At 36.3% G+C, this 17,905-nt stretch overlaps 1 protein-coding gene across 3 annotated transcripts in view; it reads right to left on the bottom strand.

The window, feature by feature from the left end:
* The window catches only part of DYTN (dystrotelin), a 410,223-nt gene that overhangs the window by 319,561 nt on the left and 72,757 nt on the right, over nt 1–17,905 (bottom strand). For all 3 annotated transcript variants that reach the window (XM_044078253.1, XM_044078254.1, XM_044078255.1), the window contains exon 5: nt 17,302–17,503. In XM_044078253.1, coding sequence (XP_043934188.1) covers nt 17,302–17,503 — 202 coding nt within the window. The remainder of the gene's footprint in view (nt 1–17,301; nt 17,504–17,905) is intronic.

Raw genomic sequence — 17,905 nt, 5'->3', positions numbered from 1 at the left:
CTGAGGGTGAGGACTAGATTCTCACTGTCCACATGCCTGACAGGCATGTGCTTCTGCTGCTCCATCCCTATCCTCAATCATGATGTCCCACAACCCTTTGTGTTCCTCACCAACCCTCTCTCTGTCTAGTTTGTCCTATTTGTCTGCACCTGCTTCCTCACCTATCTTCCTTACCTGACTCTGACATACCTATGTCCCTTCCCCAACATTCCCCTCTTTTTGAAATAAAATTAAAAAAAAACTGGGCACCTGTGCCACAAAAATAGCCCATACATAGCTCTCCACTTCACACATGTCTTCATAACACTCTTGTTGGCTATACATGATTGCATTGTTGTCACCCATCTGTGTTGTGGTGACAGTCCAGTTTCATTCAAGTCTCTATCCATGTTCATATTACACTGTTGAAGAAGTGGATAGCTATGATTCTTTCCTAATTCACTCCTGCATGTTTTTATATTGCTTCATCTTTGTTCTTTCACCTACTTGCACCCCATTTCATCACTTTCCTATCTACCCCACTTTCACATCTTTAATTTAGTCAAAAAATAGAAACACACACCACACACGGCAGAAATGCACCCTAATAAAGCCGTTCACTATTTGTCCTCTACATTTGCGTGGAGTTTGGCACTGTTTACCAATGAAAAATGATGGTGAATGGCTTTTCATATCCTATGGCATTGGCTGCACTAGCGTGATTACCTCCACACAATGCTGCTTAAACTCATTGCACTAAAGGAACACAAAATTAAAGCAGAGTAAATGCATACTTTGAAACATTTACTCTAACAGTTATTTAGACTGCTGAATGTATAAAAATGCAAATCCGTGTGTATAATGTTGACAAATATTACTTCACTGAGGTTTATTTTTATACAGTACTTCACTATAATCATTACATCTCACATTTTCAGGAATTATTTTATTTATTTATGTAATGCTATTCTGACACTGTGTAAAAAATGTAGATTGAGCTGGATTCGAACCATGTGTCATTTGTGCTCTAAACATGAGCTCATTGCACTTACACCTGCTGCCACATGGAAAGCTAGACAGCAGGTGTATTTCTTCTACTCAGTACTGTCCAAAGTGCTGACAGTCATGCATTGCCACTTGCATGTTTGCACGAATGAAATACTGCTATTTTCACATTTAAGCTGAGACACATGTTTGTTCATTGTTTAACTCTGTGCAAACATGGAAGGCAAGCAACAGTTCTTGATATCATAAAATCTACAGTATGAACACTATAGTATCTGTCAACTCTTTGTACCATATCATATATGCATAAGTACTTCTCAAGTTCCAGTTGTTTTCATTAAATGTGAATCTTACATGCACATTTTGCCATTGTATGCGCAAACCAGTTGCTAGGTGGTGCGCTATGTAAAGAGCGGATTGGCATGTATTACTGTGTTTATTACCCAGTTTATTCTTTATCCTATCAAAATCCATATAAAAACACAACAACAAAGGGTCTTGTTAGTGACTGAACACATATCTACTCAGACTCAATCACACTACAAAAATAAATAGCACAACTGCATTGCTATATCATCTAAAGCTTTATATTGACCACAGAAAAACAATACTCCTCCTTAAGAGTGAACCTGCAAACTATCCTAAAAACTATAAATCAATAACGTGCTTTCCAATGATGTATAAACTGTACACTAGAATTGATGCCAATAGAGCTTATAGTCATTTTAGAAGAAAACTCAAACATGGCAAAAGAACAAAATGATAACAAAAGAAAGTCATATGGCACAAAAGATCATTTGTTGTTAAATAAAGTCTTAATGGAGAAGTATAAAAAGAGGAAGAATCTAAGTATAGCATAAATAGACTACAAAAAAAATGTGACAACAACCCACATTCATAGAAAAAACAGTGCTTACAAATGTATAAGACCCTACACTTAGTGATGATGTGACAGTGACCTTGAAACAGTGGCAAACCACTTTGCGGTTAAGCTATGGTAAAGGAAAACTTATAATTCCAGGGATAAAAATTCAAATGTGGATATTCCAGCGTGACTCTTTGTGACAACTGTTATTTTGTCCTGCCCTTAACCCATTAAGCTGTATACGTAACAGATTAGGTCATGGCTACAATTTGGCTCCCAGAAAACAGCAAAGTGTAAAGACTCCTCATCTTCCTTTTTGTGGATGATTTAAAACTATATAGTTCATCAGATGAGGAACTGAAAACACAACTACAAGTGGTCAAAACTTTCTCAGATGATATAAGAATGTCATTTGGTCTTGATAAATGTGCAAAAGTAACTTTAAGCCAGGAAAGCTGTAACACCAAGAAACTATCAGTCTGGAGCAGGAATGTGACATAAAAAAACTTGAGCAAGGGGGAGTGTATAAATATTTGGGAATTGATGAAGGATCAACTATAAAACATGAACAAATGCAAATAAAACTTTTTTTATTTTAGAAGACTAAAATTCATATTGAAAACAGCTCTGACATCTAGAAACAAAGTCCAGGCTATAAGCCAATTTGCTCTTCCTGTCCTAACTTACAGTTTTGGAGTGGCCCCAAAAGGTATTTGATCAGTTGGACAGGAAATCAAGAAAAATGCTTCATGCTTATCAAATGATCTACAAATATTTGTGTATACCAAGATTATATATTCCCCATTCTGAAGGAAGTATGGGCTCCTCGAATCTGATTACACATATCTGGAATCTTAGAAATGTATACATATCTATTAACCTCACAAGTTTCAAGCATAGTGAAAGTTTTAAAACATGAGGAGAATAAGTTTAAGATGACTTACTTCTTAGTTTAGCAGAAGCATATTGGTGTCAAGTGGGAATGGAATGCAATCCAGAAGTAGATAGGCAGCTACTGAACATGCCAAAAAACAAAAGATAGAATATAATTATGGTAAAGGATTAGATGAGGTGGCAAGAAATGTGGAAAATGCATAAATGTAATTGCAAGTACAGTAAACTCTTGGAATAACCTCATGTCGACCAGGATCAAATGCAGGGGTGGTTTAGGAGAGATGAATTTAAACCAAAAGACGAAAGGTTAATATTGGCGACCCAGGATTGTGGACAACATACACATTGGTTCACAAAGTCCATTGAACATGTAGGAGAAACAGATAAATTCAGGTTTTGTAAAACAGAACTGGAAATAGTTGCACATCTTATTTCTGACTATGATACACTAATGGCAGAAGGACTGTATACTGAATGGCATAATAATGTGGCAAGACTGTTGCATTGGGAATTGTGCAAACATTATAATATTGAAACAGCTGAGAAGCATGGGAAACATGAGGTACAAAGCATTATAAAAAATGATGAAGTTTATATCACATGGAATTATCCATTACAAACAGTTCAAAAAATAGATGAGAAAAAAACAGATATAGTAGTCCAGGAAAAAAAAAGACAAATGTAGCATCGATCACTGAAATTGCTACACCCAGTGATTACAGTGTCTTAAGTACAGAGAGACACAAACTCATAAAATACCAGGATTTACAGGCAGAAATGAGGGCAATGTGGAAGAAGGATAACCAGACAGTTCTAACAGTAGTAGGAGTAATAGGTCTTATAAAAAATAATTTACAGTCATATTTAGATGTAACCAATACATGTAACTTTGTATGAATTGCAGAAGAAGTCATTACTGGGCACATTGTAGGGTATATATGACCTTATTGAAAAGCTATAACATCGAATGGCTTTTCATCGAACCTGAAAAGTCGAAAGCTGAAAATACCGAAAATGCGAATGAGCGAATTCTTTCCCTGGGAAAGAAATCGCTAGCCCTACCACCAACTGCACACTAAAAAATACCGAAAATGCGAATGAGCGAATTCTTTCCCCTGGGAAAGAAATTGCTAGCCCTACCACCAACTACACACTAATCTAAACATAACAAAGTGGGGACTGTGCCCTCACCCCCCCCTAAGTATACCAACTCCAAGACTGCACTACAGTGGGGAAAAGGTAAAACTCACAAGGAAGGCCAAGCGGTTTCTTTCCCAGGGATATAATTTGCTCATTAGCGTTTTCACAATTTTCAGCTTCCAACTTTTCCAATTTAATTTAAAACAGTTCAATATTACGGCTTTTTTATAAGGTAATAGGAACCCACATTGCAAGTGCTGCAAAGGGAACTTCTGGCTAACATCAAAGATTGAAAAAATACTATTTCCTTATCTTTAATCATACTTTGAGTTTGGAATGGGGTCCATGGTATTAGAAACCCAAACAAACAAAGTCCACTTCACAATTAGGACAAGGACTACCAGAAAAGCCAATTCAAACTTCTTTAGTGAATAAAACTGCTGTATTATCACTTTGTTTTGTTCTGAAGACATTTCTTTTGAGACAAAGGGATAATAAAGCAGTTTTATTCACTAAAGAAGTTTGAATTGGCTTTCCTGGTGGTCCTTGTCCTACTTGTGAAGTGGATTTTGTTTGGTGTTATTTTTGTCCACTCCATCTTCTGGGACATTTCTTTGGTATTAGAAACCCAAAAGACTTGGAGAAATTAAAAAGACAAACAATAGACATTGGCATTGTCTTGTACATGTCTTAATGTGGACATCAATTCATCACAATATGAACACACATATATCAACACTTGCATCCATACTTGATCACAAAATGTGTGTGTGTGTGTGTGTGTGTGTGTGTGTGTGTGTGTGTGTGTGTGTGTGTGTGTGTGTGTGTGTGTGTTTGAGTGTGTGTGTGTGACTGTAAGTGTATAATGCACACAAAATATTGAGAAATAGGTGTGTATGTCTCAGTTCTGCAGCATGCATTCCTGACAGCTTCTTCTATATAGTTTGAAAAGCTGTCTTTTAAAGTATATCTGCACATTGGAACCAAAATAGAAAATGAAAAGTCCACACTTTGCACAAAACTCTCATAAAAAGATATGTTACTTGCATTATGTAATGACAATGTCATCATTTATAAAGACTACTATGGCAAGGAAAACTTAGACTTTGGTGATGGTGCAAATATTAACTACTGTGTTTTACAAATAGAAAAAATAGTTACATAGGGGTTAAAATACCACAACAGCCACATTGTGTGTGTTTGTATGTGTAAGTACGTGTGTGTGCATAGTCAGAAGAGCATAAGTCTGTATCCTACTGTCAGCAATCAAGTCTCATGAAGAACAAAAATTTTTACATTCATACGTGCCTACACATCCATGTCATACAGGCCCCCAACATCTTCTCCAAACATATCCTGATGATGTCATCAGCTATAAAGTGTTCTGCAACAGTGTAAAATTCAGACTTTTGCTGTGGCGCTTGCGTTAACTACTATGTTCTGAAGCTTGTGTAACTGATTAGGTAGGGCTACTAATCTCACTGTAGTCAACTTGTGTGTGTGTTTGTTTGTTTGTGCACCTGTATTCAGAAGAGCATGAGAATGTATCCTAATGCCAGTAATCAAATCTCATGGAGAACAAAATCTTTTACAGTTGTACCTGCCTACATAGCCATTTCATACAGGCCTCCCAGCATCTTCTCCTAAACACACACTGATGATGTCAGCAGCTATAAAATGTTCTGTAACAGTGTAAAAGTCAGACTTGTGCCATGGAGCTTGGGTTAAGTACTGTGTTCCCTAGCTTGTGTAACTAGTTAGGTAGGGGTTCTAATCTCACTGCAGTCAACTTGTAAGTGTGGGTGTGCCTACGCAGCTATTTTATACAGACTCTCTCCAATATACCCTGATGATGTCATCAGCTATAAAGTGTTCTGCAACAGTATAAAAGCCAGACTTCAGCTGCTGTGTTTTCATTTAGTATTGTGTTCTCTAGCTTGTGTAACTAGCTAGGTAGGGATTATAATCTCATTACAGTCAACTTGTGTGTACATAGTCAGAAGAACATGAGTCTGTATCCTATTGTCAGCAATCAAGTCTCATGGAAAACAAAAAAAATTTACAATCATAAATGAGTACACAGCCATTTCATACATGCCTTCCAACATTTCTTCCAAATATACAGTTATGATGTCATTTGCTGTAAAGTGTAGCTTGACACTATGAAAGTCAGACTTGTGCTTTAGCACTTGCTTTAAGTACTGTGTTCTTTAGATAGCTAGGCAGAGGTTCTAGTCCCACTGTAGCCAACTGTTGTGTATGTGTTTCCATTCTGGAGACTATTTACAACATTATGTGAGACAGTCCTACTACTATCTTCTTCTTACCAGACACTGACAATGTCATCTGCTATAAAGTGTTGTCTGACATTATGAAAGTCAGACTTGTGCTGTGGAACGTGCATTAATTACTGTGTTCTGTAAATACTATAGGTATCAGTTCTAATCCCACTATGGTCAGCTGGTGTTTATGTGTGTTGGGAGGATGGCCTAATGGTTAAGGTGTTTGCCTTACAAATACAAGGTACAGGGTTTGAATCTCACAGGGGATAATTGGCTAGGCTTAAAATGGCTTGCAGGGACAGTTAGCCTAGTACTAATCTATGAATCTATGAAACTATGAATTTATTCAACAATTAGTCTGGTGACAATTGTAGAATGAAATGTGACTCCACAGCTATATCAAATAGTCCTCCAAACATCTTCTGTTAACATACACTGATGATGTCATCCTCTATAAAATGCACTTTGACATTATTGTAGTCAAACTTGTGAAAAATGTCCAAGGACATTTGGAAGAGTGAGGGTGCATGCACATGCAGCACACAGCAGTAAGAGAGAGTGTTTGGCATCTTAGTGTGTTCGTGTTTCTTTTTCGTTGGTAGTGTTCATTCATTTTAAAATGGATTTACGTTGTGTTATTATTTTGAGTGTTGTTTCATTTTCTATCAGCCTGTGGAATTGATGGAGCTGATTATCAAGAAAGTAGGGTCCAATTTACAAAGGAGATGTTGCTAAAATTGAGTTATGCAAGTGCCAGTGCAGTTTGAGCAAAGACCATTACGCCATAACTACCAATTTATATTTTAAAAAGTGCCAATAAAGCAGTGAGTAGAAGGCAATGAGGAATAAGAGGAAGTGTTAAAATGTGGCTGAAGAAACAACAATTTAATTGAATTCCTCTGCCTATGATGATTTTAGGAAATGTTCAATCTTTGAGAAATAAAATGGACAAATTGCAAGGGAATGCCCAATACCAGAAATATTTTGGTGATTATTGTGTTATGGCCTTTATGGAAACATGGTTTTTGGAACAAGATAAAGATAATGACCTGTCTGATGATGGTTCTGGTGTACCATTACATTTGAATTGAAAGGTTGAAATGACAGGGAAAGTTCAAGGAGGTGGAGCATGTTTTTACACAAATAAAAGGTACTGTAGCTCTGTGACTGCAAGAGAATATATTTGTACATTAGACATTGAACTTTTATCAGTGTCTCTGTGACCATTTTATTTGCCAGGTGAGTTTCCTCAAGTTTTCTTAACATTAGTTTAACAGAAATAAAGGCAAATATAACCTCTGCTCTTGATATTATTTTTTAAGTAATACAAAGGCTACAAACAATTTCACCTGAAGCACCAAATTTCATTTTTAGGAGACTTTAATCATGTTTTGCTCAAGAAGACACTTGTGAATTTTCATCAATATTTGATGTGTCCAACTAGGCGAAATAAGATTTTAGATCCCTGTTTTGGGACTATAAAGTGTGCTTATAAGTCATCTCCATTACCTCCACTGGATTCAGCAGACCAAAACTGTGTGCAGTTATTACCTCTATATAAAATGTTATTGAAGAGGGAAAAGACACAGAAGAAGAAGAATGTGAACTGGTGGAATGATGAGTCAACATTCTGTTTACAGGAATGTTTTGGCTGTACTAATTGGGATATGTTTAAACAGTATTGTGGTGATAATTTAGATAAACTTGCTGATGTAATATGTTCATATGTTACTTTTTGTAGAGAAATGATTGTGCCAAGTAAGAATGTGAAAATTGATCCAAATAAAAGGCAGTGGCTGAATAAATCTGTTAAGTTTAGTTTAAAAGAGAAGAAAGAAGCCTTCAAAGAAGGAGACATGTTAGATTTACATAACTCTTCTAGAGAGCTGAAAATGGAAATTTTGAGAGCAAAGCAAACATATAATCCAATTTAGAAAAGAAAATGGTTACAAATAATCTTGGCTCAGTGTGGTCTAGTATGAAGGCCCTTGTTGGTCTTCAAAATTCAAAAAGTAATAGGTTACTCTAAATGGATGGAATACAGATCTTATTTTGCTAATAGCCTCAATTTATTTTTCAGTTGTTTTGGTTGTCATGATTTTAGTAATGAGGTAAACAAGCTGAGGCAGAAGCTTGCAGATGAGAAGCATTTCAATTATATCAAAAATAATGCAGAAAAAGCCTTTCTTTCTGTTAAAATAAGAAAGAGTAGTGGATCCGATAACATCTGTGGATGAGTGTTAAAAAGTTGTGGTACAGAGTTAAGCTCCATATTCCATTATGTTGTTACAGATGCAACATGTGCCTGTATTATTGAAATAATTAATATTGCAATAGTTTCGATTCCCAAATCTAAGTGTTTAAAATTTTGGACACTCTGGTTTTAGTGTGGAGTGGTTTACAACTAAGTGCCTGAAGATTTGAAATGATTTTAGACCATTAACCCTTACTTCAATAGTTATGAAAGTTTTTGAAAAATTGGTAAAAGAGATTTTAAAGAAAGTTGAACATATGCTGGATCCTATTCACTTTGCATATAGGACACATAGATGTGTGAAAGATGCAACAATTACCTCACTTAATTTGCTTCTTAAACATTTAGAAAGTGAAGGATCACACATTAGACTTTTGTTTGTTGATTTTTCACCCACTTTTAAACTATTCAACCACATATTTTAATACATAGATTACAAGAATAGTTCAACCTGGGTCATAACCTTATGGGTTGGATATTGGATTTTTTAATTAATAGAACACAGAGTAAGGGTAAATAAAACCTTATCAGATCAGGTTTATTCTTCGACTGCGGCACCATACAAGTGTGTGCTATCTGCCCTTTTGTTTATTTTGTACACAAATACATGTAGAAGTGTATGACAATAGAACAATTTTAAAATATGCAGATGATACTGTCATAGTTAGTCAGCTCAAAAATGAAGAAGTGTATCATGGTCCAGTTATTAACAATTTTGTAGAGTGGTGAGAAGATTCTTGTCTTCAGATAAATATTTCAAAGACCAAAGATATGGTAATAGATTTTAGGAAACATGTTCATGGCTTTGATGCAACAATTTCTGAAAATCAGATGGTAGAATGTGTGCAGTCTTATAAGTATTTAAGAACTGTTATTGATTCAAAGTTTAATTTTGATGAAAATTGCATAATGGTATGTAAGAAAGGACATCAACGATTGTTCTGTTTGTGAAAACTGCCACAGTTACCTATAGACAAAAGTATTATAGTTTTGTTTTACTGTGCTTTCATTGAATAACTGAGTATTTCTTTAGTAGCTAGGTATGGATATTTTTCTGCGAAAAATAGGAATTTGTTGAATAAGATTGTAAAGTGGTCTAGCAAATTGATTGACAAACAACAAATGTGTCTTACATCTTTATATTTAAAACAGAAAGAATAAGAAATTAAAAAAGATATGTTACATAAATTATGTTGTGAATTTCAATTACTTCTATTAGGAAAGAGATATATGTTTCCAAGATGTAAAACAAAAAGATATAATAGTTTTGTTTCAGCAGTAATTATATGTATGAATAATAATAATATTGCATCTTAAAAGATGTTTTAAAATCTTAATACAGCCTTAATTTTGGCACCTTGGCACTTTTGCACTTTTTAGTTTAAACTGAGTGTGATACTGTCTGAGTGGAAAAATAGTAGAATGTTCAAGAATGTGCAATATATGTTGGAGACCGATTTTTCTTTTCTTTTCTTTTTTGAATTGGTGTTAAATGTTTAAATGTTTGTTGTTGTATTTATTGTTATGTTTTTTTCTTCATTATTGTATTTATTGTATGTATTGTATTTATGTGAATGATGAATGTTATGTCTGGACCAACACTTAATCTTGTGATGGCAAAAAGAATTTACCTACATGTATGAATAAATGGAAATGAATTGAATTGAAATGAAATTTAAATGAATTGAAACGTGTGCTGTGGGGCTAATGTTAAATACTGTGTTCTCTACTTTCCGTACCTAGACAGTTAGAGGTTGTAATCTCACAGCAGTCAATTTGAGCATGTGTTCATTCAAGTAATATTTTTGAGACAAATTTACACAGAAATTTGACTCCACATCTATGTCAGGCACTCCTCTCAATATCATCCTCTCAGCACACACTGATGCTATTATCCTGCATAAAGTGTGCTGTGACACTGTTAAAGTCAATTTAAAAATGAATTAAACCACCACCATGACACTCAATAGAAGAACAAATTTATTAACTTGCACTTGTTAATATCCAAAGACTTTCACCATACAGGCGTCATGCAGTTCTTATTCAATCATCACAATGACACTTGCAATATGGTACAGGTGTGCATGTGTTTACCCACCATCATTAAAATCTCTGTGACATACATAAGCATAACGTCATACCAATTACATGGATACACACATTTTTTCATCCACATGTTGTAATGCTGTTATATACACAAACATATCAGAAGTTGTGATTCAATTGCAGTCTTGGTGAATTCATTGTATATGAAATTGTGGTGCTATTCCCAAGGATTATTGAGATGGCCCCCAGCAGCATTTTGTGACCAGCATTTATGTCAGTAACTGTTCAGCATGAACCACTTCCACCTCATTTGTAATATGTCCATATATGGTATCATGGTTCACACACAACACACACACACACACACACACACACACACACACACACACACACACACACACACACACACACACACACAGCTTTCCAGTGACAACATATAGGCATATGATGTGCAATTGATATAATTATGTGACATAGGTAGAGTTGTATGATTGTGTGAATAATACCACTATGTGGCATGTTATGTATACCCAACGTTGTGTTTGGAGGTGTTGTCACAAATCATTTTGAAAATAATTGTGAAATGTTAATGGGAATACACAACAAAGTGGAGAGGTGTTTGTGGATGCCAACAGCCATACTCAGTTGGAGAAAATAGACAATCTGCTAGCTGACATTTTTGAATAAACATTACTTACCTGTCCCCAATGGCCATCAGCCAGTATATAAGTGAACATTACTCAGCTTATTTTCTCAGGAGAGCAGCTCATCTGTGCACTCTCTAAAGCTAAAAACATGGCATCAATGTGCCCTGACAACATCCCAGGTTGCCTTTCCAAGAATTTAAAACCTGACCTAGCAGACACAGTCCTCCAGACAGCCTATGTTTTGGCAGAAGGGTGTACGGCAACAGTCATCCATCTGGACAAAGGGGGACCACCACCTGATACAGAGAATTATAAACCCATAAGCCTGCCTCACCTCATCTGTGAGGCAAACCAAAGAATCATCATGGACCTTATCAAAAAGGACACATGTAATCTCCTGACTGTGCAGCTAACACATGTTTGATTTGTTAAGACTACATCATGTCTATTAAATCTTGGTGACTTCTTCAAGAAGACCACCAAGGGCATGGAAGAGAAAAAGACTGCATCCTGCCTACCTTGACCTGGCCAAGGCACTTAACACAAATCCACACTCAGGTATTACAGAGAAATTGTCTCAAGTGGGCATAAACATCGACATCTACAAGTGGGTGGATAAATGGATCACAGACAAGACACGTACTGTCAAAGTCTGTGAATTCATCTCTAAAAAGAGGCCAGTGACCCGGGCCATGCCTCAGGGTTCTGTGCTAGGTCCTTTCCTGTTCAGTATTTCATTGACAGAAGTCATGACAAACCTAGACAGCCTTTGTCTGACCAACTTTGTGGATGACTGCAAATTCTGGGCAATCATTGAATCCAAGAATGTTGTTGATATACTGCAGAAAGTATTAACACACACAAGTGACTGTTGCCAGAGCCATGAAGACACACTACATGAACAAAAAAAAACATAATTATGCCCTTTTTTAGAGCAAATACACAAACTAATTCCAATAGAGACAGCACACCTCTATGAGTAGACCTAGTGGTACATGATCTGGGCACTTGGGTAGATAGTAATTGGAACTTCCATCAGTATGTGTCCACAGTGGTGACAAATCCCTTGTATGTAACATAACTCTTAAGTATGGATAGGCCATCCACATCAAGGAAATTATAATTCCATTGTTTTTGGACCTTATCATACCAATAACTGAGTACAATGTACCCTTTTACATGTACTATATGTACCTCACCACACATCTGCAAAAGCTGGAGTAATCCCAGAGTTATTGCACAAAGAAGATATATGGTATAAACAACAGTCCTATGCAAAGAGATTGAAAGCCCCATCACCGTATTATATATTCTACTGAGTAGTACTGGTTGGGCTGTGTCTGGCTTACAGGGCAGTCTCCAATATGATCCTGATGGAAATGTTACACATCGTTAACACAAACTGCACAAGAGTCAATTGTTCCAAGGATGTTAACAGAACCTCTAACATAATAAATAATGTTGCAGAGATAGAAACATCTCTCAGCCACTACCCCTTTTCTGGAACAAGTTCCCAGTCACATAAAGCAAAGGCCTTGCCTGACCATCTTTAAGTGCAACCTAGATCAATGGATGACTAAGCATAATTGTACTCCTTTTGTTGCATCCATGTCCCTCATGGATAGAGGCAGCTGGTATTAGATCACACAGGTATGAGCCTATGCTATGTTAACGTCATTCAAATAACTATTTAAAATTGTGAAACATGTTACACATGGCTAGGCTTTTATGGGATCTTGGGACTTTAGGCTTGTACTCTCCCATGTACCTATAAACCTATGATGTACATTTGTATCCTGGGTGCAGCTATAGTGTGTGTACAGCATCATGGCCGTACTAGTACATCACATCAGTATTACCGCTTGATAGCTTGCCTGAACACTTATGTATGCATGTCAGGATCCGTGGTAGTATAAAGGTTTCCATGGCAATGTCAGGGTGGCAGTGATGATGTAGCACATGTCTTGGGTTTGATATAAAGTGTGCTCCAAGTATTGTTTAGTATGTGAACATCACATTGACATCATCCTCGCTCATTGAAGCTACACTTTGCAGTGCTGTAGTTTCTGTGGACATGGGCATACTGATGCATTGCAATTAATCTCACATAGTGCTGTACCATTCATTATAATGGATCACTTCATAATTCACACATCAGTTGAAGATGCTGCAGATAATATCCATTGCTATTACATGTGGCAGATGAATACAATACACAGCTGTGTGTAGGGAATCTACTGATAATAGTGTGTTGTTTTTAAGTGTAGTCACTCACATGGCTGATACACTTTAGTAAAGCATACCTGGAATACGTAGGGATGAGTTTTGCCACAGTGAGTTCTCAAGTATCTTTCTGGACATACATATTTTTTGTGATGCATACCCATTAGGAGTTGACAGTGCAGACTTCCCTTCAAGGTGCTCTATAAGATGCATGCATGATACTTCTTTCTGTGATGCACCCAGTAAATACACAGATCATTGACAACAATTGATGTCATGGGTTACATTCTTGAAAGTGTGGATTGTGGCATATGTGTCATGCAAACCTCTTAACTAGCCAGGATTGCTCCTAATTTGAACTACAGATGTAACACTGCCCCTCTTAATACCACCAAAAAGTTGTCATTTTTGAGGAATACTCCACCGATAGGTTACTGACAAATCATTAAGTTGTACAAGTGTGTTCCTGCAGAGCACGTATAGTAACTTACAATCACATATTTTATGTCAACATCACTGATTAATGGTGGTATTATTCTGGTGTTGTCCATAATTGTGGCTGTTTCTGTCTACTGTTGTCCCTGAGTCTGTTGCTATGTGTCCCTGATTGGTACCATTCATGTCTGTGGCCCTTTTCAATAAGCACACTTCCCCAGACTAGTGTATTTATACTGCATTCTATGTACCTTTGATGATTACCACAAAACCTTTATTTCAGTATTTCAAAAACACTTTTCTATAACGTGTTGTTGCTGCATTCATTGCATTAGTTTTAGCCCTGGTAGTCATTGTGGCTGCCAGCTCAATCTCACAGAACAAGATTGCCTGTAGGTAAACTTGTCTGTATGTGTTATATGCCTTTGTGCTACTAACATGGCTTTCTGGCCAGCAACACTGTTGCTGGATACAAAACCTCGCTTGTATCCATGGAAGCATGATTGCTCAAAAACATAAATTCCGTGTAGGCTTTGCCTTCCTGGGTATGTTTTATTATGTATTATTTTTTTTTGTCTCCTGAATTCATTGATAATATTTCCGAAGGATTGTTGCATAATGAAGCATGGTTTCTATTTAAGTATGGTATACTTCAACCAAAAGGTCTGCATAATGAACTTTTAATGAAATATTTATTGTAAATTTGTTTCCCTAGAAATTTATAAACTTACTTACTAAATGAATGTAGAATAAGTAAGCAGTATTAACTTATTAATGTATTAATTTCTTTATTCTTATATGGTTTAATTGGCCCTTTTCATTGGTTTTGTTGCAGCCATTTAGTTGGATTTAGTTAGGAATATTTAAAGGGAATTATTTTTTTTGAATTGTCAGAACTTTTTTTTAATTAAACAAAAAAAACTTTATTTAATTATCACTTATAGCATAGGCAATCTTACATTAGTAGAAATAAAAAACAAACCACATTAACACAATTTTAGTTAGAAACATTATGCATCACAGACCACGTTGAGACAGTTTAGTTGCAAACATTATATATCACTTATAATATATCCAGTCATTGTCAATTAAATATTATATAGCTCATTCACATTCTGCCTTCTTTTAAACCTTGTTCCTCCTCTGCATATGTTTGCACAATTCCCTTTTTCTCCTATGTAGTTTGCTCTTTCCATTTTCAAAAGATCCCAATTCCAGTTGTTTTATCTCTGTTACAATATTCACTACTTCTGGTAAAGTTGGTTTAGACTTTGATTTCCATTTTCCAGTAATTACTTTTGTGGCAGCCACCAGAATTAGACTCAGCAAGGCATTTCTATGTCAATGCAATTCCGATTCTGTACCATAACTGAAAAAGATCATTTCCTTAGTTACACCAGTTTACTCACCTAGTGTCTTTCACAGAGCAGTCTGCAGGGAATCTTTAAAGCATGCCAACTCATTACATTCCCCGAAAATATGTTCCCAGTTACCACTTTCTTCCTCATTACACCTCCAACATTTGCTGTCTATCTGATGAAAAGTTCTTTGGAGTCTACTTGGGGTATAACAATACCTGTGTAAACACTTCCAAGCAAAGATCCTAAATCTTCTAGACTTTGTTACATATTTAGGAGATATACATATATCCCCCATTATCCCTTTGTAAATTGCTTATTCAGTCTCTCTTCCCAATCATTTCTAAACTCCTCTGATTGAGTCTTATAGTTGTTGTGCAATATTTTATATGCTCTACTAATTATTCCTTTTTTTAACCGAAGCTTCTGTTCTAGATTCTATTAAAAACTCTATCAGTACTGGTCTTTCATTTAGGAGCGCCCCCCCCTTATTTCTTTCTCTTTGCCTATACTCTGATATCAGTCGTTGATAGGGAAGTTAATCCCAAACCTGCAGTCCAAATAAATTCTTGGCGTCTTCCTCTTCCCATTCTATTACCTGTCCCTTTCTAGTTATTTGCTCCCAATACCTTGGATCCTTTGCCAGTTTTCTCCAATAAATTGCAGCCCTCTCTTGCCTATTGCTGTATCAACCCTATCGGCAGAATCTCTTTTCTCCATTCCCATTCTGGCTTAGTTCTTAAAATGCTTCCTGCTACTTTATGAATATAATATTATGTATGATTATTGTCATTCTCCTTAAGGGTCTGGATCCAAAATTTCAGTCTTCCTTGTTTCTTGAGCTTCTCCCCTGTATCATCATTCCTCACCACTTTGAATTATAGTTTTCTGATTTTGCTATGTATGAGTCTTAACTGTCTTAACAATGGGGGGTGTGGGGGGTGAAGCCCCCCACTTAATTTCATATTATATTGTTTGGTTTTGCTTTCATATTGCTTAGTAAAACAAAAGTAAGTGGGGGGCTTCACCCCCACACCCCCCATTGTGGGGGGCTGTGCCCCCCACCCCTCTAACTATATATTCTAACTCCAGGGTCACACTACAGTGGGGAAGGGGACATATTCCAATTACTTGCCAATAATACTTGTCAGTCAAATGAAGTGTCGGGCAAATGAAGTGTCGGTCAAATGAAATTTCAGTCAAATGTGGTCAGGCAAATGGGTGTCAGTCAGTTGGAAGTTAGGCCAAATGAAGTAGACCCATATATATATATATATATATATATATATATATATATATATATATATATATAAAGTATAGGAAATCTGAAATGATACAATCATTTGGTTGTTAGTTACATTATACCCAAACCTGAGTATGGAATAACACAGCTTCCAATTCATGTGAAAAATTACATAAAATGCAAGCAATAAGAAAACTACACAAAATATGCCTACAGCACATACAAAAAACACAGAAGAAATAGCACTTACATTAATAATATATTTCTTTGTGTTGAGGTCCACACACATTAAATATGTAATACAGCTTATCACTCTTCCCCTCCATCAAGAAGTAGTCTGAGACCGCAAAGTATCAGAAAATAAAAAATAATAAAAAAGAAAATGGATACACAAAATTTGTGGGCGGAAGTAGGAAATATATATCTGGAACTGTAGGGGATGGCACTTTACATGAGTTTTATGAACTGAGTTAAGGCCCATTTTCAGTCAATGGCCATAGGCGCTGTCAGATAAAATGATCTGCTCAGACATGTGCCAAGTAAATGGTGACTGAGAGAATCACACCCAAGCCTACATGATGAAGCTTGTTAGAAGATCTTGTTTGTATACCTGTTTGTGTGTGTGTGTGTGTGTGTGTGTGTGTGTGTGTGTGTGTGTGTGTGTGTGTGTGTGTGTGTAGGTATGTTTGTTTCTGTGTTCCCTTGAATGTGTCCACAACAGTCGGCTACACACAGTAAAATTTAACTTCATGATCATTCAGAATGACTACAACCAAATTGCTAAATAATCCCAAAATACCCCATCACAGACTAGCAATGACTGAGAAACAATTTCAAAAACATGTTTTACATTAGTAATGTAAATGAGCAGCTACTGTTCAAGTGAAATTGTGTTGACTGCTTCTCTTGAGCTATATTGTAGAGCCCTACCTGTCATATGTGGCAGTCAGTAGGTTCAGGGTGAGTTGGACAGCTTTGGGTTCGACAGGGCTCAACTTTTCCTTGCTGGCACAATGGAACAGTCTTTGCAGTGCCACAGAAAGATCCTTCACTGAGACTGAGCCATCCTCTTGCATCTTGGCTTGGCATGGTGCTAGGATCCGTTTTATCAGTGAAACGTCAATCAAGTGTACTGCCAGAAAGCAACAGAGAAAAAAATTCAAAATGTGTGAGCAAATGAATGATTTCATTACTATTGTTATCAACTGAAGTGTAATTGCCACGGAATCACCAATGAGTGTACGACCACCTCTGAGTTCGTAAAAAAATATGTTTATTCCACAACGGTAAAAAACCACGACCTGTATACACATTACTGTAATGTAAACAGGTCTTGGTTTTTTACCATTGTGGAATAAACATATTTTTTTACGAACTCAGAGGTGGTCATACACTCATTGTTGATTCCGTGGCGATTACACTTCAGTTGGTTGCTTTTGATATATTCATTACTATTGTTATAGTGTACTAATAAAAATAAAATCACAGATTCAATGAACTAACAGAAAATTTTATTTAGCCACTGAAGGGAAAG

This window comes from Protopterus annectens, chromosome 7.part0 (genome assembly GCF_019279795.1).
Source record: "Protopterus annectens isolate FY-2018-M chromosome 7.part0, PAN1.0, whole genome shotgun sequence".
Lineage (NCBI taxonomy): Eukaryota > Metazoa > Chordata > Ceratodontiformes > Protopteridae > Protopterus > Protopterus annectens.
Note: the sequence above shows the minus strand (reverse complement) of the source record. Positions and strands in the feature narration are given on the sequence as shown.